General features: G+C 36.4%; 1 protein-coding gene across 1 annotated transcript in view; it reads right to left on the bottom strand.

The window, feature by feature from the left end:
• The window catches only part of LOC134376172 (tripartite motif-containing protein 77-like), a 32782-nt gene that overhangs the window by 4026 nt on the left and 4446 nt on the right, over window positions 1-24310 (bottom strand). The window contains exons 2-3 of the mRNA XM_063094815.1: window positions 3431-3830; window positions 2819-2914 (exon numbers count right to left, since the gene is read on the bottom strand). Of these exons, the coding sequence (XP_062950885.1) occupies window positions 2819-2914; window positions 3431-3830 (496 nt within the window). The remainder of the gene's footprint in view (window positions 1-2818; window positions 2915-3430; window positions 3831-24310) is intronic.

Here is a 24310-nt window from a genome sequence, read left to right as displayed (position 1 = left end):
TTATCAAATGTAGTGTTTTGTTTTTGTTTTTTCTTTTAAACATAACTGATTGTACATATCTATAGGGTACAGAGTTGAATATCCATACTGGTGTGCAATATGTGAGGCTCAAATCAGGATAATTAGTATATTTAACATTATACAATGTAATCATTTTTCATAGACCTTTGCAATAAACTAGCAGGAAAAGAAATCAAGAAAGCAAGCCTATTTACAAAAGCCATCATACCTAGGAATCAATTTAACCAAGGAGGTGAAAGATCTCCAAAAAGAACAACTACAAATTGTTGCTGAAAGAAATTAAAGAGGACACAAAAAGATGGAAAGACATTCCATGTCTTGGATTGGAAGAACTAACATTGTGAAAATGTCCATACTACCCAAAGCAACCTACAGATTCAATGCAATCCCCATCAAAATACAGTGACATTCTGCACAGAAATAGAAAAAATAATTCTAACATTCATATGGAACAACAAAAGACCCTGAATAGCCAAAGCAATCCTGAGAAAAATAATAAAACCGGAGGCATAATGCTACCTGACTTCAAATTATATTACAAAGCTATAGTAACCAAAGAAACATGGTACTGGTGTAAAAGTAGACAACGGAACAAAACAGAGAACCCAGAAATCAACCCACATACTTACAGCCAACTGATCTTTGACAAAGGCATCCAGAACATATATTGGGGAAAAGACTGCCTCTTCAATAAACGGCGCTGGGAAAACTGGACATCCATATGTAGAAGAATGAAACCAGAACTGTACCTCTTGCCATATACCAAAATCAACTTGAAATGCATTAAAGATTTAAATATGAGACCTGAAACTATAAAAGTCCTAAATATAGTTTTATGCCTTTGCACTTCTGAAAAATCACAAATTTAGTTTCTTCCCTTCTTTTTCTCCCTCCTCTCCTTCCTTCCTCCATTTATTTCCCTGCATTGTTGTTTTCACCTACTTTCCCTCAAACCTCCACATTTTATATATATAGAAAGGAATTTATGATCAGCCTTTATGTTGTGTTATATATTATAACGTCTTCATTACTAAATCTAAATAATAATTCTCATCAACAATCCTACTCAAATTAAATGTACACTTTCAGGAGAAAGCAACAATTTACTTCCTCAGGAAAACAGAAGACACCATACATGATCTTTCTAAGTCACCTCCATTTCCAAACCATTGTTTTTGCCAGTGCTTGACTCAGCCTGCTTCTTACTCAAGACTCCTCATACCTCCCTTTCTCTAGATTGCCGTCCCACAATATCTATTCTCTCCTGCTGCCTCTGTGTCCCACTGTCTCTGTCTCTCTTGCTTGTTTTGTCTTTCTGTTTCCCTCTTTCTGTGGTGTCTCTCTCTCCTCCTTCCTCTCCCTCTCCTTCTTACTTAATTACTTTTTCACACTATCTTTTCCCTTTTCACACAGCCGTTAAACATGCTAAAACTTTTATCGCAAGCAAAGCCAGGCATAGTGATCAAATGTAATCAAACTTGCTATGCTCGTGTGTGCAATGACCCCTCCCCTACAACTCACCGAGAACTTCCTCTTTCTAAACTCAGATAATAAGCTTTATTGCTAAGGAAAACTCCTACTTCACTTTCCTTCCTGATTCAACACTATTTTCTACTCTTTTATTTTACTTATTATACCTTGTGTTTCCTGCCCCAGAAAGATATGGTCCCAGAAAGCCACTAGTTCATTCCCTTAGCCCCTTCTTATCTCTGCCCAGAAGTAACCTCACAATGGATCCTCCCTGACCAGTGCACGTTCCCCAAACCTGTATTCTTTATACCAATTTTCTGCTTTATTCTTATCCCAAGCACTTCACACACATGACATATTATAAAGTTAACATTTTTATTTGTGGATTGAATACCCTCAGTAGATTATATGCTCTGGGGTCAGTGATTTGTTTCTACTTTTGTCCACTTCTGTGTCTCTTTGTTGGGCTAGAACACTGAGCAACACATGACAGACTCTCATAAGAATGCAAGATTCATTAGCAAATCCATCCTAAATGATGAACATAATTTTATTGATCCCCTTTGGAATTCTTGCAGCACCGTATACAGATTCCTGCTTACTAAGCTATTATTCCCTATTAGTGCCTGTTAATATGTCTCTTTCAGGAGTGCTTGAGTTCTTTGAAAATAAAAAATGTAGTTTAGTTTACTTCTTCAGTTTCAATTGTACTTTCAGGTGCTCAATTGTAAATTAATGAAGATACAATCCAAAATCCGTAGCTAGGCATCCACATTCTAGACCTGGCTATCATTGCATTTCTAGCCATACCTCTCATCACTGCCTAATTTCTTACTTCACATACTAATCAATAGGAGCTATGTACAGGTCCAAATAATTTTATGGCTTCTTTCATTTTTAGCTTTCTTGCTCTTCAAACCACTCTGTCACCAATGCCCATGAATTTTCAAATTCTACTAACACATTAGCATCAGATAGATTTTCAATTGTTTGAGAAGCTTTTGTAACATTCAGTGTCAGTTAAGCTCCTGTAGAATCACATTTTTACTTTTACCTTAGCAATCTTACATTCCATTTTTAGCACATTTTCCTTTCTAATGTATTATTGGTAGATACTGCTTTATCCAGAAAATCAGGAAAAATCATTTAGTTACATATTGGATCCAACATGAAATCCCACATGGAAGTTTATGATACCCTGTAGCAAAACATACACAGCTCATTTTTCTGGTCATCCCTCCCAGGGGACATTATGAGTTCCTTCCCTGTGTGTTATCACAGTGTCTGTCTCAAGCTGGTTCTGAGGAAAAAGGTTCCTACTGCTTACCTCCCATGCTCTGATTATGTTGGTCTCTCTGTTTAGATTTCTCTTATTTTTCTGTTTATTTTTCCAAATAGATTTCATTTGCATCAGGAGAAACTCCTGCAAAAGAACTATAAATTTGAGCACTAGAAAAGCAAATATAGTACATTTTAGATGCTTCAAAAAGAGAGGGGGACAGACATGAGACAAATAAAAAGTATAGAGAGCAGAGATGTCAGGGCTTGGAAACACTATGGTCAAATCTGAGAGGCCAATCAAACCAAAGGTAGAGTTTCTGAACTTCAAAAATGTGATCCATTTTTCTGAAGAATCTGCTTCATATTTAATCTGAAAACATCAGTCCTCAGTTTTTCTATGAAACTGTTAATACATATTGGCCAGTGTTTCTAATCTGCTATTAGAACAGGTTCATTGTAATCGCGGTTGTGTTAGTAAACTTCAAGTAAGCAGCAATGTTTGGTTTCTTCAGTGCTTTATTCCTAGTGTTTAGAGCAGTACCTACTACATGGTGTTTAGTAATTCTATTTGTTTGTTGCACAAAAGAATGTCTTCACTTATTACCTGTCAGATCACGGGTCCTTCACATTTCAAAGTGCATTCAGAGGCAGTACTTACCCTGTAATACTCAGCAGCCTCCTTTACTGGACAGTGTCTGTGAGTGGCATGCCCTGGGGATTGAGAGCACAGCAAACACAGTAGGCTCTTGTCAGTTTCGCAGATGAAATTCTTGAGTTGCTGGTGACTCCTACAGACCTGCATCGCAGAGGTTTGTAACTGGTAGACAACTGGTTTTGGTTTATTAGGAAAAATAGTGCTTTTGAAGTCCATTTTCTGTGATACTGTCCTACACGTAGGGCAGCGAGCAGATGGTTGGGCATCTTCCCATAAGAGGCAGAGACAGGGACTACAAAATCTGTGCCCACAGCTTATGGTGACAGGGTCTGTAAAACAGTCCGTGCAGATGAAACAGGTGGATTCACTGGGGGAACGCTGCATGATAGCACAATCTGTGTTTCTGAGAAAATAAAAGGAAAGGGACATTCTTTACCCCTGGGCATGTGAGGTGAACTTACGATTTCTCTCATCAATATATGTATGCACTGTGGCAGGACAGGCTATGTTCTGAATATGACTGAAATAGGAAGGCGAGGCACAGAGAGTGCCAAAGGTTGATAACATGCATTATTCCTTGCCAACCTTGGCCTGAAACACTACTTTTCAGCTTCCTATTAGAAATCCAGTATTTTCACATATGTTGTCTCTTCTACAAAGACACAGAAATCACAGGTCCTGGGCTGATCCCTAGCCACAGCAGGTAGGACATAATTTTTCCAAAGATATCAAGGTTTCTCTCTCTCTCTCTCTCTCTCTGATTGGTTAGTGTAAAGCATGTACTCGAATTCTGGCCAATGAAACAAGAAAGTAATGCTTAGAATTCTGTAAAAGGTGTTCTTGCTCCAGAAGAAATGCATGGAAGGAAAAACTGCTTTTTCTGCCTTTGGACATTATTTGGATGGAATACCCGTTTGTATAGCTATTTTGTAGTCTCAATGGAAACTAGCTTAAGTACAAAAGCCAATACTCTAAGGATATCAAAGGTGTGGAAAGAACCTGAGTCCTTAATAATGCATGAACACTGATTACCTAATTCTGCAGAGGCTAATTAATAAAGTAGAAGGAATGGTGGAAAATCACCATTTTACAGACATAATATCAATTATTAAATTAGTCAAGAATTATTAATGGATGATAAAATAACTAAGTCAAAGATTTTGGGGAAGACACTATTCATGTATCATCCAAGTTCCACCCATGTATTAGCTTTTTTTTATCTTCAGTGTTACTAAGGTATGATTGCCAAAATTGTATAATTTAGGGTGCACAGAGGTAGAACATTAAGGACAGCAGCACCACCTCTGTAGTATTATTGTCAAAAAAGTTTTACCTGAAACTAACCATGAGAGAAAATTAGACAAACACCTTTCAGAGACACTATGCAAAACCATAAGCCTGGCTTATTCAAATAATTTTAATTTCTAAGGGGAAAATGTTTAGAAACAGTTATATAGCAAATGTTACTAAAAGAAACATGAAAATTACATATGTGATATCATTAATTTGTTCCTGGGTTGAAAAAAATAATAGTCAATAAGGACATTATTGCGTATTCATGAACATCATAAAAGATAATAGGGTGTTCCTGTTTCAGCTTATAAATGGAGAAGGTTGGAAATACTATTGCTGCCTTCCTACAAGAACAAAAAGGCTAGACGTACTAAAAATTAATGAGTTTTCTTGAAATCCTTAGAGAACTGAGGTAGCAAGAAAGATAACTAAATCAGATTCAATAGAGACAAAACAGAAGCACAGAGAAAAACAGAATTTGTGCATATGTTTGTCTTGAGCAGATTCCACTAAAGGCCATGAAAACATATAATAAACAAGGTAGCTTTAATTAAGTGCTAAAGACCAAAGTGTGGTAGAGTGAGTGTACAAGACCTTTAGGGTTATGGACATAGAGGGGTTGTCACCACAGGGAAGGTCTTTCAACAGGAACCCCAAGAGGCTCCCACAGGGAAAATAAGGAAGAATCAAGAAAAGTCTTTCCCTCCTATGATCCTGGCTGGGAGAGGAAAATGGCATCCACTGCCAAAACCACCCATCCTTTTTCACTTAAGTAACCAAATGTTTGATCTTCAGTAGGGAGACCATTAAGATCTATATAGAGCTCTGATGGAATCCCATTGCAGCTGGGAGAGGAGAATTGATGCTGTCAACCTTCACCAAGGCCTATCTCCTCAATTTTCTCTAAGTAAAAAAAGGTCTTAAATCATCAGGGGAGGCATTAAAACCGCAGCTTGAGGTCACTGGCAGATGGATACTCAGTGCAGCTGGAAGGAAGAGAATATAGGGCTTTACTCCTGAAGGAAAGAAAGAAAATCTAGTAAAGGTCACACATCTAAGACACAGGTTCTTGGTGCTTCCCAAGGCTGGGACTTAAACACAACATAAGAGAACACCCCATAGTACTACCTACCACCACCACACTAACAAACGCCTAGTAAAAATTGAGAGGAATATAGCTGGAAAAATGCAAGAGATAAAGCCTCTCTGATAAGCAGCACAAAAAGTGAGAGCCCAAAGCCAAAACAGGAAGCCAAAGCAAATATCTCTACTGATTCTCACTTATGGGTTAGCCCTCCTGCCCCAATCAGGGGACATTTGACAATGTCTGTGGACGTTTTGATTGTCACAACTGGAAGGATACTGTTGGCATCTAATAGGTAAAAGATAGAGATTCTTCTAACTATCCTACAACGCACAGCATACCCCCTTTACAACATGGAGTTGTTACTAACTGTGCTGAAGTTGAGAAAACCTGTACTAGAGGTATTGAAGACACTGCTGCCCATAGCACCAACATGCTTAAACTTCATAAACTTTATCAATAACCAACTTTAAACCCAGGCCAAATTCTGACTAAACTAACACAAATTTCCATATAAAGCCCTAGTAGAAGGAAGTATGTGCACGTCACCAAACGTATAAAGATCTTACCTCAGTGTCTACCATCACATATATGTCAGATGTTCAACAAAATTTGAGGCATAGCAAGAGTCAAGAAAAAATTCAGTCTGAACAGACGAAACAATCATGAGAACCAGGCTTAGATACAACACAGATGTTGCAACATTCAGACAAGGAATTTAAAATAGCTATGATTAATATGCTTTGATAGAAAATGTAGAAAACATGTAAGATCAGATAGGTAATTTTAGAAGAGAGATAAAAACTATAAGGCATAATCAGATAGGGTAGAAATAAAAGATGCAAAGTTAAAGAACGTCTTTGCTGGGCTCAGCAGCAGAGGCAATACAACCAAGGAAAGTATCAGTGGCGATGGACATAGGTCAATAGTTTGCTCAATAGTTATTTACTCAAATTAAACACCAAGTGAAAAAATAGTGAAAAATAAAAACAGAACAAAGTATGGAAGAGCAGTAAGACAATATGAAATGATGTAATATGTATAATTGGAATCCCACAAGGAAAATAGAGAATAGGGCAAAAAACACACACACATTTAATAAAATGATTTTTGAGAATTTTCCAAAATTAGTGACAGACACCAAACCAGAGATTCGAGATGTTCAGAAAATTTCAGGCAGTACGAATAAAAAAACCCATACCTACACTGAAGCAAGTCAAACTGATTGAAAACCAATGGCAAAGAGAAACTCTTGAAAGCAGTCACAGTAGTAGGAAAAAAAAAAGTTAACCTACAGAGGAATGAGGATAATAATTACAGCAAAAATCTTTTCAGAAACCATGAAAGTCAAGACATTTATTAAGTGTTGAAAGAAAACAACTGTCAACCCACAATTCTCTACCCAGATAAAATATTCTTTAAAATTGAAAGTGATATTAGAATTTCTAGCCAAAAAAACAAAACAAACAAACAAAAAAAACACACACACTAACTAAAAAACTGACGTAATTTAATGCCAGAAGACCTAATCTACAAGAAATATACAAAGTTATTTAGACAAAAGCATATGATGCTAGGAAGAAAGTTGGACATACACAAAGAAATGAAGAAAACTGGAAATGGAATAAATACGGATAGAATATAGCTTTTGAAAATCACATTTTAATTTCTCTGAAAGATAACTTACTATTTAACACAATAATTGTAACATTGTGCTATGTGTATATATATATATATGTAAACGTAAAACGTATGACAACAATGGCACAAGAGATGGAAAGGAAGAATTGGAAATATACTGTTATAAAGTTTTGACATTACATGTAAAGTGGCATAGTGTTACTGAAGGCAGATAGAGATTATATTAAAAGTATATATATATATGATTTTTATTTTATTTTTTAGAGTTGAGTGAAGCAGTGGGAGTGGAGAAGGAACAAAGAAATCTGTAACTGGTTGTGATCAATTAGTTGTAAACACCAATACACTCAGGCCCACCTAAAATGTATATTTTAAATTCTAAGGCAAACACGAAAAAGAATTTTGAAAGAGGTACAAATAATGAATAAATTAAATAAAATGCAACCTTAAAATTCCCACTTAATCTCAAGAAGACAAAGAGTGGAACAAAATTTCAAACATAGAAAACAGCTAAGAATATGGTAGATTTTATTTAACTGTGTCAACAATCACTTTAAGTGTGAAAGTTCTAAGCACACAGATTAAAAAACATAGGTTGTTAGAGTGCATGAAACATCAGATGAAACCATATGCTGCTTGCAAGACTCCCACTTTATATGTAAATAATTAGATTGAAACTAAAAGGATAGAGAAAGATACATCACACAAACCCTAACCTAAAGAGTTCTGCAGTAGCTTCAATAATTTCAGATAAAGTAGACTTAGGGACAAGGAAGATCATTAAGAATTAAGAAAATATTACAGAATCATAACAGGTCAACTATCTGATGGTACATAAATATCCTGTGTGTGTACATGAAACAAAAAGGTTTTGTAATACATAAGGCAAACACTGATATATCTGAAAAGAGAAAAAGACAAATCCACAAACATTTTTGAAGATATTAACACTTCCTTTTCAGCAATTAATAAAATAAACAGGGATAAAATCTATAATGATATCCTGAAGAGCACCATTAACTCACTTGATTTAATTGACATCTATAGAATACTGTATCCAAAACAACAGAGTACACAAGTACACATGGAAGATTAATCAAGATAAGTCATATACTAGGCCATAAAACAAACCTTAATAAGTCTAAAAGAATAGTAATAATACAATATTTTTCTTGGACCATATTAGAAATTAGGTAAAAATTATCAGGAAAATCCCCAATTACTGGGGGGAGGGGGCAGGAGCAAAAAACCACACACACACACACACACACACACACACACACACACACACACACACACACAAATGAACAAACACACACTTCTAAATAATCCATGGGTCAAAAAATAAATCTCAAGGGAAATTTTAAAAATACGTTAAACTCAATGAAAATGGTGATAAAAACATAGAATTTGGGGATGTGGCTAACCAGTATTTAGAGGAAAAATTATAACATTAACTGTATATGTTAAGAAGGAAGATAAATCTAAAACTGATAATGTAAGATTCCACCATAATAAACTACAGAGAGAAAAACAAATTAAACCTAAAGCAAGCAAAAGGAAGCAAAAGTTACAGCAGAAAAACAGTGATGGTGTAAACAGAAAACAATAGAGAAAATAATTGAATTCATAATCAGACAAAAGAAAAAGAAAACTACAATCCTATATACCTCATGAACATAGGGACAAAATCTTCAACAAAATATTAGTAAAATGAATCTAATAATATATAAAAAGGGTAATAGATCATGACAAATTTGATTATTCCAGGAATGTGAGGCTGCGTCAACATTTCAAATATAATCAGTATAAATTACTACACTAATTTACAAAAGAAGAAAAAACAAGTTGTATCAAGAGATGTAGAAAAAGCATTCGACAGAATTTAACAGCCATTCATGAGTAAAACTCTCAGCAACCTAGGAATAAAAGGTTGCACCTTAGTCCAATAGAGGGTTCCTATGGAAAATCTACAATTAACATCATACTTACCAGTGAGAGACTAAAATCTTTTTCTCTAATATCAGGAATAAGGCAAGATGATGGGATCGCTACCCTCAGTACGGTGTCGTCTGCACCACGCTCAGCCAGTGAGCACACCAGTCATCCCTATATAGGATCCGAACCCGCGGCCTCCGCGCTACCAGCGCCGCACTTTCCCGAGTGAGCCACGCCCCCTCCATTTTTTAAAAATATTATTATATTTTGTCAATATACAGTGTGATTGATTATTGTGGCCCATTACCGAAACCTCCCTTCCTCCTCTCTCTCCCCTCTCCCTCCCAACAATGTCCTGTTTGCTTGTCGTATCAACCTCAAGGAATTGTAATTGTTGTGTCTTCTCTCTGCCCCCCCCCCCAGTTTATTTGTGTATTTATTTATTTATTTTTAGCTCTCACACCACTTCTACTCGACTTTGTACCGGAAGTCTTAGTACAATAAAGAAAAAAAAAAAAAAGAAAGGAAAAAGGAGGAAGAAATACACGTCAAAGTAAAGCTCAGGACCTCATACCATCACTGATGAATTCTACCACACATTTAAAGAAAAACTAATTCTACCACACATTTAAAGAAAAAGTAATATCAATTCTTCCCAAACTATTCCCAATAATTGAAGAGGAGAGAATACTTCCAAACTCACTGTATAAGGCCAGTGTTACCCTGACGCCAAAACCAGACAAGGACACAACCACCACAAAAATAACTACAGGTCAACATCCCTGATGAACATTGCAAACCAAATTCAACAAAACATTAAAAAGATCATTTACCATGATGGAGTAAGATTAATCCCAGGGATGCAAGGATGTTTCAACATATCAAAATCAATAACTGTGGGGCCGACCCCGTGGCGCACTCGGGAGAGTGCGGGGCTGGGAGTGCAGCAGCGCTCCCGCCGCAGGTTCGGATCCTATATAGGGATGGCCGGTGCGCTCACTGGCTGAGCGCGGTGCGGCCGGTCACAAAAAGACAAAAAAACAAAACAAACAAAAAAAAACTGTGAGTCATCACATTAAGAGAAGGAAGAACAAAACTATATGATCACTTTAATAGATGAAAAAAAAGCATCTGACAAAATTCAACACCCCTTCATCATAAAAATACTCAACAAATTAGGCATAGAATGTATGTGTCTCAATACAGTGAGAACCATATATGATAAATCAATAGCTAATATCAAACTGAATGGGGAAAAGTTGAAAGATTTTCCTCTAAGATCTGTTAGAATGGTTATTTTCAAAAAGAAAATAAATTTGGCAAAGATATACAGAAAAGGGAACTCTTACATACTGCTGGTGGGAATGTAAATCAGTACATCCATAATGGAAAACAGTATGGAGATTTCTCAAAAAAATTTAAAATTATTTAAAAATTTAAATAATTACCATATGGCCCAGCAATCGTACTATAGAGTATAGGGGTATATATCCAAAGGAAATAAAATCAGTATGTCAAAGAGATATCAACATTCCTGTGTTATTGCAGCGCTATTCACAATAGCCAAGATACAGAATCAAACTAAATGTTCATCAACGGATGAATGGATAAAGAAAATTTGGTACACGTCATAATGGAATACTTATTTGGCCATAAAAAAAGAGTGAATCTTGTCATTTATGTTAACATGTATGAACGTGGAAGATATTATATTAAGTGAAATAAGCCAGGCACAGGAAGGTAAATACCACATGATGTCATTCATATGTGGAATTGAAAAAGTTCTTCTCATAGAAATAGAGAAGAACAGTAGTTACCACAGAACGGAAAGGGGGGATGTGGGAATGATTAGGGATGAGCCAAGGGTACAAAGCTACAGATAGCTAGGGAGAATAAGATCTGGTGTTCTATTGCAGAGTACGATGACTAGAGTTAACAATATTGTGTTGTACATTTCAAAATAGCTAGAAGAGAGGTTTTTGAATATTCTCATTACAACAAAACAAAAGTTTAAAGTGATGGATATGCTAATTACCCAGATTTTTCATTTTGATGAGCCAGGCAAAAGGAAGATAAATACGCCTGATCTCACTTATATGTGGAGTATAAAAAATTTTGAACTAATAGAAACAGAGAGTAAAGTGTTGGTTACCAGAGGTTCAGGGGTGGGGATGTTGGGAAAATGCTGCTTAAAGGACACAAAATGTTAGCTAAGTAGGAGGAATAAGTTCAAGAGATCTGTTGTATATCATGATGACTAGAGTTAATAACAATATACTGCATATTTAAAAATTGCTGAGAGGTTTTAAGTGTTCTCACTAAAAAAAGTGTGGAAAGTAATACATTCGTTAAATAGTTTGATTTAGCCATTCAACAATGTATACATATATTAAAACATCATGTTGTACTCATGAATGTACACAATTTTTACCAGTCAATTAAAAAATAATTTTAATAAAAATTTTTATATGAAAATGTGATTAGAAATCCTTGTGATACTGGGCTATGCAAAATTTTTTTTTAGTTACAACACCAAATGCATGATCCATAAAAAAAAATACAGTTGTGCCTTGGTATCTGCATGGCACTGTTTTCAGGAGCTTTCAGATACCAAAATACTCAAGTTGTGAATATAAAGTTGTATAGCATTTGCATACAACCTATGCACATCCTTCTATATACTTTACTTTTATTTTTTTTATTCAGAGTATTTTAATATCTACTTGTACATATTTGAGGGGTACAATATGTTGTTTCAATACGTGCATATACTACACAATGATGCACTTAGGGTAGAGAACATAGTTTTGTAACCATTAGCCAAACATTTCTCCTCCTCCTCCTCTCTCCCCCTACCCCAGCCTCCGATGACCATTATTCATTATTCTACTTTCTACTTCTATGAGAACTACTTTTTTTTTTAGATTCCACATATGAGTAATATCCTGTGGTATTTATCTTTCTGTGCCTGACTGGAAATCATCATGTTAAGCCAAACTTCTTAGTTAGTGCCATAACATATACTTTAAATATTTGTGTATTCATGTTCTTGTTTCATAAAATATCCACTTCTGTCACGTCTTTTCTTAAGTAATTTTTATTATTTCTTATAAGCATATTCATTATTACAAATCATGATGCCCTTTACCCAAACTATCCCTCCACAAACTCCCACCCTGCCTCCCCACCACCACTAATATCCTTAGGTTTGTTCTCTCCTTCTGAAAGTTCAACATATTGTTTTGTTTTGTTCTCTCTCTTTCTTTCTTTCTGTCTTTTTGTCTTTCTGTCTTTCCTTCTTTCTTAGCACCCAGAGATGACTGAGAACATGCAGTATTTCTCTTTCTTTGTCTGGCTTATTTCACTTAAAATAATTTTTTTCCAGACTCATCTATGTTGCTGCAAATGGAAGAATTTCATTCTTTTTTGTGGCATAGTATTCCATTGTGTATATATACCACGTTTTCTTTATCCAGTCATCTGTTGATGGCCATTATCAAAAAGACCAAGAACAACAAATGCTGGCGGGGATGCGGAGAAAGGGGAACACTTCTACACTGTTGGTGGGACTGTAAATTAGCATAGCCATTATGGAAAACAATATGGAGGTTCCTCAAACATCTTCAGATAGAACTGCCATATGATCCAGCAATCCCACTACTGGGCCTATATACAAAGGAATAGAAATTATCATGTCGAAGAGATACCTGCAATCCCATGCTCACTACAGCTCCATTTACAATAGCCAAAATATGGAACCATCTTTCCATATACTTTAAGTCATCTCTAGATTACTTACAATATCTAATGAAATGTAAGTGTTATGTAAATAGTTATTATATTGAATTGTTTAGGAAATAATGACAAGGAAAACAGTCTGTACATGTTCAGTACAGACATGATCATTGTAGGCCTAACTGCATAGTACATATCAGCAACAAAATAATATTTTCAATCCACATTTGGCTGAATTTACAAATGTGGAATCTGTTATATGCAGGGCTGGCTGTACTAATAAATTGAACACATCATCAAAATTTTTTTAAATCTGCTCTTTAAAGATACCATAAAAATATGAAAAGACAAACTATCAGACTAAGAGAAGATATTTGTAAATAATATATCTTATGAAGTATTTGTATCCGAAATCTATGAAAAATCTGAAACTTGGAAAAGAAAATTAACCAATTAGAATGTAGGCAAAAAATTTAAAAAGACATTTCACCAAAGAAGATATGTAAGTGGGAAATAAGAATAGGAAAAATAGTCAACATAATTTGTCATTGAGGAAATGCAAATCTCAACACACCCAGGAGAATGGCTAAGATTTAAAAAAAAAAAAAGAACAAAAATGCCCCATAGCAAGTATTGTATGAAAATATTCATAACTCATTATTTGTAATAGCTCTAAACTGGAAAAAAAAACTCCAGTGTTTACCAGCAGGCCAACTGATAAATGGTGGTATACATAGAATGGAATATTACTCAGCAATAAAAAGGAATAATCTATTGATATGAGGGGTCTTTAAAAAGTTTATGAAAAACTATCCATGGATTGCAAATCATTTTGCACCAAAACAAATGCATACTAACTTGTTATAAAATGTATGAATAAAGGCTAGTTTGAGGCACTAACAAGGATAAGACATCAGTTTGAATAGAGTCCCTATCACAGCGTCATGAATTCTGCTAAAACTGAAGCAAGAACAAACATTAAATTGATGGTGAAGTGTGGGTAGAAAAATGGTGGAATCATTGATGCTTTACAAAAGGTTTATAGGGACAATGCCCCCCCAAAATCAGCAGTTTATAGATGAATAACTCATTTTAAAAAGGGATGACACAGATGCTGTTGCAGGTGAAGCATGCAGCAGCAGACCATCCATATCAATTTGCGAGAAAAAAATTAATCTTCTTCATGCCTTAATTGAAGAGGACCAACAGTTAACAGTAGAAACAATAGCCAACACCATAGACATTTCAATTTGTTCAGTTTACACAATTCTAACTGAAAAATTACAGTAGAGCAAACTTTCTGCTTGGTGGGTGCCAAAACTGTTGCACCCAGATCAGCTACTGACAAGAGCAGAACTTTCTATGAAAACTTTAAAAAGCTGGGGTCAAGACCCTGAAGTATTTCTTCAAAGAACTGTAACAGGAGATGAAACATGGCTTTACCAGTACAATCCTGAAGACAAGGCACAATCAAAGTAATGGCTGCTAAAATGTAGAAGAGGTCAAGTAAAAGAAAAATTGGACTGGTCAAGAGCAAAGGTCGTGGCAACAGTTTCGGGGAATGTTTAAGGCATTTTTGCTTGTTGACTTTCAGAAGGGTCAAAGAAAAACAACATCACTTATTATGAGATTATTTTGAAGAAGTTAGCCATAGTGTTAGCTGAAAAATGCCCAGGAAAGCTTCACCAGAGAGTCTTTCCGCACCACAACAATGCTGCTCATTCCTCTCATCAAACAAGGGCAATTTCATCAGAGCTTCTATGGAAAAATCACTAGGCATCCACCTTACAGTCCTGATTTGAATTATTCTGATGTCTTGTTTCCTAATCTTAAAAATTCTTTAAAGGACACCCATTTTACTTCAGTTAATAATGTAAAAAAGACTACATTGACATGGTTAAATTCCCTGGACACTTGGTTTTTTCGGTATGGACTAAATGGCTGGTATCACTGCTTACAATAATGTCTTGAACTTGATGAAGCTCATGTTGAGGAATAAAGTTTATATGTTTTATTTTTATCTTTTAATTTCATTTTTTCACAAACTTTTAAAAATTCCATATATATGATATATTACAGATGAATATCAAGATAAGTATATTGTATAAAAGAAACTAGACCAAAGTGAGTACATACTGTATGGCTCCATTTATATTCATATCTAGAAAATGCAGACTAATTTATAGTTACAGGAAGCTAATTAATGGTTGCTGGAGAACAGGGTAAGACAAGAGGAGTGAGAGGGAGGAATTATAAAAGAGGATAAGAAAACTTCTGGAATGATAGATGTATCCAGTATCTTGATTTTGGTGATAGTTTCACAGGTTTATACATATGTCAAACTTATCAAATTGTATACTTTAAATATGTAATAGGGTATTATCCATGCACTAGGAGAGCAAAAAAAAATCTATAAATCAAATTTACAATTTAATAGTTTCAAACATCAAAGATGATCAAATATTCAGGAAAAGCAAGTCATTTATTGAAAAACCTGAGAGCCTAATGATCTTGACATCTGGATGGATGCCCCTAAGAAGTTTGGCTTCCAAGATTTCTCTGGATGCACAATTACTACAGAGGTTGCCACCCTTTTTATTAAACTTAGAACTGCTTTGGAGCGAGTTTGCAGAGGTTTCTAAGAGTCACTAGGGAACCTACTCAGGATCTGTCCTCACCTTTTATTCTGGCTTGTTTAAGTCTCAGCAAAACTCAGACAGAAAAACATGTGGCCTAAATGGGAGTAAAATACTATACCCCAAAGTATCTGAAGAAATTATTCAGCATGTAATTTCAGAAGCTGGGGGAGTCCCTTTATGACTAGATTTTGAGGATACTTGATCAAGGAGGACAACATATGGGATAAGACAGAGTTTATTGGGTTGGGAGCATTTTCTGAGGATATAGAATATAGTAACCTAGAAATGACATCAGGGAATGGGGCACACTTGATAATTGGTGGCTCCCATAGGCCTGAAAAAGAATCAGTGGTCCATGGTAAGCAGCACTGAAGTGGTGAAATTACTGTAATAGATGGCAAAGGACAGAATTAAAAGGCAGAGGGGCATTTGCATGTTGGAGCATGCATATTATTATGCCAGACAATCAACTACAGAATTATGTTTCTTAGGATTTCCAAGAGGATACATCATTCACCAAGGTTATCAGGAATATGCTGCTGAGAAGAAACTAGCATCAGTAAGAAGTTCAGTGATAGCTACACTCTCCAAGCCTAAGCTGATGTTAGAAGTGTTTACAGAGCTTGGTTGTTGATAGCAATCAGGTGATGAGGTATTTAACCTCCAGATGCCAGCAGATTGCAATTTTTGTAATTACTAAGAAGGGCTAAGCAGTAACCAAGAGGGCTTGACTCACATAGAATTGTGAAGATGGTTAACAAACAGTATCCCCAGGGGAAAAATAGATTGACTACCAAGGGTACTGCTTTAAGATGTAATTAAAAAGAAAGGAAGAACAAATAAGCAAGAGGCCAAGGATAATTTCCACTGATGAATTTAGTGAGCCCTTTCTCAGTTCCTAAGTCTAAAACAATTTTCAGGCCCAGAGCTCTTTGATTGATGTGACAAGCACATCCCTAGGAGTAAGTCACTATGACAAATATATTCTGTAATGATTTCCCATTTTTAACCCATAGAAACCTATGGCTTTTTACTTGAGTGAATGTTCATTGGGGAAAAGGAAATATGCATACATTCGAATTCACACAGGTTGTGAGTTTTCACTGATACCTGGAGACTGAAAGTATAATTATCTTATGTTAGAGTGGGAACATGTGAGCATTAGGTAAGAAAGTAAAGTCTGATGAAAATTCAGAAGACTGTGAGTCAGTTGGATCTATAGACTCACCTAGTGGTCATTTTCCTGATCACTAACTATATAACAGAAAAATGAATAGTTCACTTACAAGTCTGGAAAATGGTGCTGGATGCTGGCTGGTGTACCTTAGCTGGGGCTCTTGCCTAGCATATCTTGATTTGGCCACTCCATGTAGCTGCTTGGGCTTCCTCGCAGGATGGGAGTTAGTCTCTTAGAAGGAGCATCCCAATAGAGCCAGGTGGAAGCTATATTACATTTATACTACAAAAAATATCTCATTTACTGTAGTTACAGCCCTACACAGATTCAAGGGGATGGAACACTTTCAGTGGGAGCAGTACTTAAGTTAAATTGTAGCAAAAGAATGTGGAATGGGATGTATTGTTGCAGCTATTCAGTGGGCGTGGGGTGGTGGAGGTCATGGGGTAGAAGAGAAGAAATGCAACCTTCTACATCTAATCTTCCTAATAGGCAGATATCAGAGTCCTAGATCCAGAGTGAGCCTCTTATAGATCTATCATTCAAACTCCAGATTCCTATCAAAGGTCCCTCTGATTCTCTGGATTATGGACATGGTAAATATTCCTTTGGAGAGGTGGGTGCCCTGCAAGGATTTGAGGTCAAATGGACAATCATTCTCTACACAACATTGTTAAAGTGTTGACACAAATATACACAATAGTGAAGTAGGGGGATGGGAGAGTTGTTGTCTACCTCCTTGTCAGGACCAGGAGCAAACTTGGTAATTCTAGGATAGTGAGGTGGAAAAGGTCAATACCTATCCTCATAAAAAGCCCCTTTGATGGCTCTATATTTTTGTTTTTGTTTTGGTTTTTTTTTATTTGTTCATTTTTGGTGCCTAGCCAGTATGGAGATCTGAACCTCTGAACTTGCTGGTACCAACACTGCACTCGAATCAACTGAACTAACCAGCCAGCCCATGATGTCTCTATATTTGACTGAAAAGTCTCACTTAAGCAGACCTTCTGGATGTTCTTTACTTCCCATGACTTCTTGATTACAATGACCATATTCTGGGCTTCTGTCCACGTGAGTGTTTCTTAGTGAAGAATGAGGAAGTCATTCCCTTAATAGAGGTTCAGAAACCCACAGCTGAGTCATCCGCTGGACTTGACCAGTAAGAGTGGCCTGAAAACAGAGAAACTTTGGTCCTGTCCTTGGGCAAAATCTGTTTCATTCTCACTGTTCTGTACCTCACTGTTCTGTACCTCCCATATTCAGAAGGGAAAATCAAGCTAGTTCCTGTGACTTCCCACTCTTCAGAGCTGTGGAAGTTTTTGATGCCGGCTCAGAGATATGTCATCTGTTTGCTAAAATATAATGTCTTATTAACATTCTGTGGTGAAAGATCGGCCCTGTCCTTGCCACGGGCCCTGACCCTTTTCCCATAAGCACCTTTACTCTGGCCCTAAGTGACTCTGAAATCCTTCTCTGTCTTCAGTTCTCTGTCTGGCTCAGGTCTCAGTATGCATGTCTGTTCCTACCCACGTTCCAAGGCTCTTCCCTAGCTCTTCACTTTCATAACATAAGAAGAACTGATCATCTAAATATCCCAGAATGAGAAATAGGGGTTTCCTTTTGTTGCCTAAACCATAAGAATGCAGGATCCTGAGGGAGAAGAAGGAGGCGAAAGCAGAGGCTCCCCAAAATGTTCAGTCACATCCTTGTGATGGGATTTCAAGTAGCTGGAAAGAAGGTTTTCCTGTCCTGATGGATGCAAGAAACATGAAAGGAGGTCATGCCTAGTAGGACAAGGGGTATTGGGGATTATGTAATAGGAAGAGAGGAAGAGGAAAGTCAAGTCCAGGTAAAGGAATGGAGATGACAGTGGGACTAGAGAGCCAATAGAAGTAGAGGGGAATTTGGAGAAAATACTGGAAAAGGCAATATAAAGAAATTGGCAAAAAATTTTTAAAAATGTTATACAAAGTAAACTTTCCTTACTTTAACTGAATGCACCAATGAATACAAGATACACATAGCCCTTGGGGAATAGCACAACATTGTATAAAATATTGGATCCTGATAAGGAAGAAAACAGGCCAAACTTCCTGCGCATTTTTAAATGAATCTTGAGTGCTTACATTTTGAGCAACTGGCATGAAGTTTCTGCTGTTCATCAATCCTCAAAGTGAGAAAGACAGTGGAAAGCAAAGGGGCATCACGGTTAAGAGCACGGGCTTGAAGCTAAACTGCTCATGTTTGATTCCTAGACCCACTGCTTACTAGCCCTGTCACACGTGGTATCTCAGTTTCCTAACTTGAAAAGAAAAATACCTATTTCAAGGTGTATGTGTATGTGTGTGTGTGTGTGTGTGTGTGTATTACATATTAAATATATATTTATATAGAGTAATAGGATATATAGTAATATATATAGCCTACATGTACTGTGTATAGTAATTGGATCAGTGCCTTGTTAATTGTTACTGTTAAGTACGTGAACAAAATGACCAAAAAGAGAGAGGGTCAAGAGTGAGCACACCCATGAGAAAGGCACACAGATGGGAATGAGAGAAAAAGGAGAGCAACTTAGGAGGAGGCAATGAAAATAGAGCAGGAGATTAATTGAGAGAGAACCCAAATTTGAGACAGCAGTAGGTGAAATATCCAGGAAAAGTTTCTTAAAAGCACCTAATAACTTTCAAAATTTGTCATAGAAGAATGATTTTTAAAAAGGACACATTTGGATACAATTCTGGATAGAGATTTCATCTGTTTCTCACACTCATCTACGACCCCTATGGTCATGACCCACAACAATAACAGGTCAAGGATCACTACCTAGACCTCCCCAATGTAGATCAAAAGACTCAGCCAAAGGTGTCTGACAAGAAACTCACAATCTAGGAGTTGAGCTTTAGCAGATGGGACCTTCTTTCATGTGGTCCTCAATTTGTAGGGTTGGGGGAAAATGCTACTTTTGGGCTTCCAGCAAACCCCAAGATGAATCCATGCACTGTTCCCCCAGGCTCCTGGACCTTGCTATGGATTTCAGTAAAAGCCTCTCAGAACCACAGCTGGTCTCAGCTACCCTTAGAGTTAAGTGAGACCAGACTCCTCTCAGGTCCCCAGTAGAGCCACAAAAGGATGGGAGACTTTATGAGGCTGTGTGAAGACCATAGGCACGTGAAGTAAGGAGAAGTCACTGCATGTGTCTTGGCCACCTCTTTTTGGTTAATCACCCGGCTGGACACACGACTCAGTTTTCCCTTTGTTCAGTTATGCCATAGCATGCTGAATGTCTCCAAATATAGCTCTCATAGATTAGGGTCTGGATCTTAGTTTCCATTCTGAGAGGAAGCACCCCAGTATCATGCACAGCAGAGCTTCTTATAACCTTTCCCCCTTCCCTGGGAGACGTGGCCACTGTATCACGAGTATATAGGTGGGGTACTAATCATGTACCCGAGTTCCAACATAGTTTTCTTGAAAACAGGCATTTAATCACCCTCCTGGAGTCAGGGTTTCCAGGTAGGACTCTTCTGCCCTCTGTTCCTCAGAAACAAATAATAGTATTTCAGAAAGAGAGAAGGAATAACCATAAGAAAGAAATGAGTTGAATTACCTCCTTTATACAAACTGATTTTTACAATTCCACTCAATGAACACTAACAAAAGAACCATCTGTACAGTTCTGCTACAAGACATTAAGTGAAGCCTTTCTCCAGTATCCATCTCTACGTTGCCTATCCCTTACCTCAATAAGCTTCTCACTACAAACGCAGGAAAAAAAGAAATAATTTTTTAAAAAATCCCAAATCTCATTCATCCTTGAAAAACATGGCTTCTATTTCCTTTCTCATCTCAGAGACTACAAAGTTTTGGGGAGGACTGGGAATATCTGACGTTCTTCTCTCCTCTTTCCATGTGCTCATAAGTGCTCACACACACATGCACGCAAGTTATTTTAAAGATTTAAAAAGATCGTTGTGATTAGTGATTAAGAAAATAAAATTGAAAACATCATTTAAGGCTGGCTGGTTAGCTCAGTTGGTTAGAGTGCAGTGTTACAAAACCAAGGCCAAAGGTTTAGATCCATCCACCGGCCAGCCACCGAAACAAAACAAAAACATAATTTGATTCCTAGAAGTTTTGCTCATTATGCATTTTTCCCAAGTAGTATATCAAAAGTGCAACCGATTTCATGCTGTATCTTCTCTCTTTACCTGTCTTTCTCTCTCAATACATATAAAGAGCAACATTTCCACTCAATCCCACTCAATTTTTTGTTTAATTTTCTTAACTTTTCCCCCAATGGAATGCAAAATGTAGAATAACTTACACCAAAAATATTTTTAAAATATTAACAAAGACTAATTATGTATAATGGGTTAAAATAATTTAATGTAATTTATTTTTATATTCTTTTGAATTTTACAAGTTGGAGAATAGAGGTAGACAGCTCTCTCTGTGAGATCCATACACCCTCGAATGAACAATTTCAAAACTCTTTCATTGATAGAAATAAAGCCCATAACCTGCCAAGGAGCTCTGGAGGGTAGTCTCCATGTGTGGAGGGCAGTTCTCACTCCAGTTCTACTTCTTTGAAGGCTTTCTGAATAATCACTGCCACCATCTAGGTGACCAGAGGTGGAGCTTTTCCACATTAATATGCTTACTGAACTTTTATCTCATTTTTTGTTTTCAAACATAGGGCAGAGATGAAGCTGAAATTGTGATTAAAGTGTTTATTAAAGGCTCCATGTAAACTACAGGGAAAGAAAAACAAACAGTGTCTGGGAGGCAGGTAATCTGGTTTATACAGCTCACTTTTCTCACCTTCTAGTTGGTGCTTCTCCTTGAGGAACCTTGGCTGTCTGATCCTGTCTGCATCCACCACCTGGAACTGAAACTCTGCACCTCTACCCAGACTGTCCGCATCCAGGAAGGGGCGGGGATGGGAGAAGGTAAAGAAGCTTTCCTTCCAGCTGTGCTGTGTTTCCTTTCTGAGAAGGGATCCTTCTCAGATTAACATCAAGGTTGATGACTTAGCCTTCTAGGTGCATCAGAATCACCTGCAAAGCTTGTTAGACCATAAATTGCTGGTCCTCAACCACAGATGTTCTTGATGCACTAGATCTGGGCTAGGGCCAGAAAGTTTGGATTTCAAATGATTTATAAGGTGCTGTTGGTGGTTCTGGTCCCTGGACCATACTTTGAGAATCTCTGATGTAGCCCAAAAAAGATGGTATTTTTACGTTGTATGAGTAGGGACAATTTAAAGAAAAATCTTATTGGAAAGCACAAAGTCCAGCTGTGGACTTGCCAGTGGTTTGCGGTGGGGAGAACAGAGTGGTGGGAGGTGCAGCCCCTTCTGCCCACACAGCCACAGCTCTTTTGGGGAGGGGGCGATGGTTACCATGTAGCACACTTTGTTTTCGTGGTCTAGGAGGTAAAGCAACAAGATGCATGACTGGTTTTTACAGGCCCAGACAGCCCCACCTTTGAACTATTCCCTTCCCCACTCCAACACCACAACCAGTAGATGACCAAAAAATGAACCCTAACTACAGGGGTTCTCAGAGTGTGGTTCTGAAAACCTTGGGGCTCTTAAAGTCAAAATTATTTTAATAACAATATTTAGACATTATTTTCCCCTTGAACTTTTATTTTTCTACCAGAGTACAGGAGAATTTTGCAGGGACTACATGACATGTAATATCAGAAAACACTGAGTGGAAAACAGATATGAAAATCCAGATGTCATCTACAAAGCCAGACATTAGAAGAGATTTGCAAAAAAGTGTAAAACAATGTGACTCTAATTATTTTTATAATTTTGGAAAATAGAACTATTTTTCCCAAAATATTGTTACATATTATAATTTTATAACTGTTATTAAAAATTATTAATAAATACATATTTAATGATTTCCAGTTTTAATTTCTAATATGGCATATCTTGACATTAAAAACCCACATAAATAAAAGCTTTGGGGGACCCACAGTGATTTTTATCAGCTTAATTTAGGTGTAACTTATAGACCATAAAATTCACCCACTTAATAGATAGGTACAGTTTGATGATTTTAATAAATTTTTGTTAAATTTATTTCATGCCACCATCACCAGATCCTCTTTTAGAACACTTCTATCCTTCCCAAAAGATCTCTCCTGTTCTTTAACAATCAGTTTCTCGTAGCATCCCTGGCCTCAGGCAAACACTAATCTTTCTGTGTATAGAGTTTTGCCTTTTTAGAAATATCACATATGTAATTATACAGTATATAATCCTTGTGTCTGGCTTCTTTCACTTAACATAATGTTTTTGAGAGTCACCATGATTTTGTGCAAATGTGGGTTGCATATTCCATAGTATAAATATACTAAATTTTATTTATCTATTCATCAGGTGATGGACATTTGCATTGTTTCCAATTTTTGGCTACCATGAGTAATGTTGCTGTGAAATTCACTAGCAAGTTTTTCATTTATCATGGGTAGTTGCTTAGGAATGAAAGTAGGGAATTATTTGCTGTGTATGTTTAATTTTTTAAGAACATGCCAAACTGCTTTTCAAAGTGGCTGTACAATTTTACACTGCCACCAGCAATCTATAAGCTTATAGTTTCTCCACATCTTCATCGACACTCAGTATTTTCAGTCTTTATTATGTAAGCCATTTCCTTTCCTAGCGTGTAGTGGTATCTCATTGTGGTTTTAATTTGCATGTATCTTACTAATGACTTATGATGTTGAGCATCTCTTTATATCCTTACATGCCATCCAAATATCTTCTTTAGTGAAACATCTACTCATGTATTTCAGGTTGTACAAGAGTTTCATTGGATATTTTCTCAATTATTGAGTTGTAGGAGTTCTATTTGATATAAATGCTTTATCAGATATATGTTTTGTAAATATTTTCTCTCAGTATTTGGTTTATCTTTTCATTGTATTATCTCTGTTGGTGAACAAAAATTTTAATTTTGATAAATCCATTTGTGTTTTTTAATGTTTCTTTTTCTGATACCATATGCAAGAAATATTTGTTAAACACAGGTCACTGATTTTTTTCTTTGATTACTACCAGAAGTTTTATATTAGGCTTACACTTAGGCCAATAATATATTTTGAGTTAAATTTCGTGTATGGTGTGATTTGGGTTTGAGGTTCATTTTTGCACATGAATTTCAAATGTTTAAGCACTATTTGTGGGAAAGGTTATCCTTTACTCCTTCAAATGATCTTGTCAATCAACCGTATATATATATATATATATATATATATGGACTCACACAATACATATATGTCTTTTTTACTCGGTATAATGTTTCTGAAATTTACTTATATTGTAGCATGTATCAATATGTCATTATTTATTTATATAT

This window comes from Cynocephalus volans, chromosome 4, assembly GCF_027409185.1.
Source record: "Cynocephalus volans isolate mCynVol1 chromosome 4, mCynVol1.pri, whole genome shotgun sequence".
Taxonomy (NCBI): Eukaryota; Metazoa; Chordata; class Mammalia; order Dermoptera; family Cynocephalidae; genus Cynocephalus; species Cynocephalus volans.
Note: the sequence above shows the minus strand (reverse complement) of the source record. Positions and strands in the feature narration are given on the sequence as shown.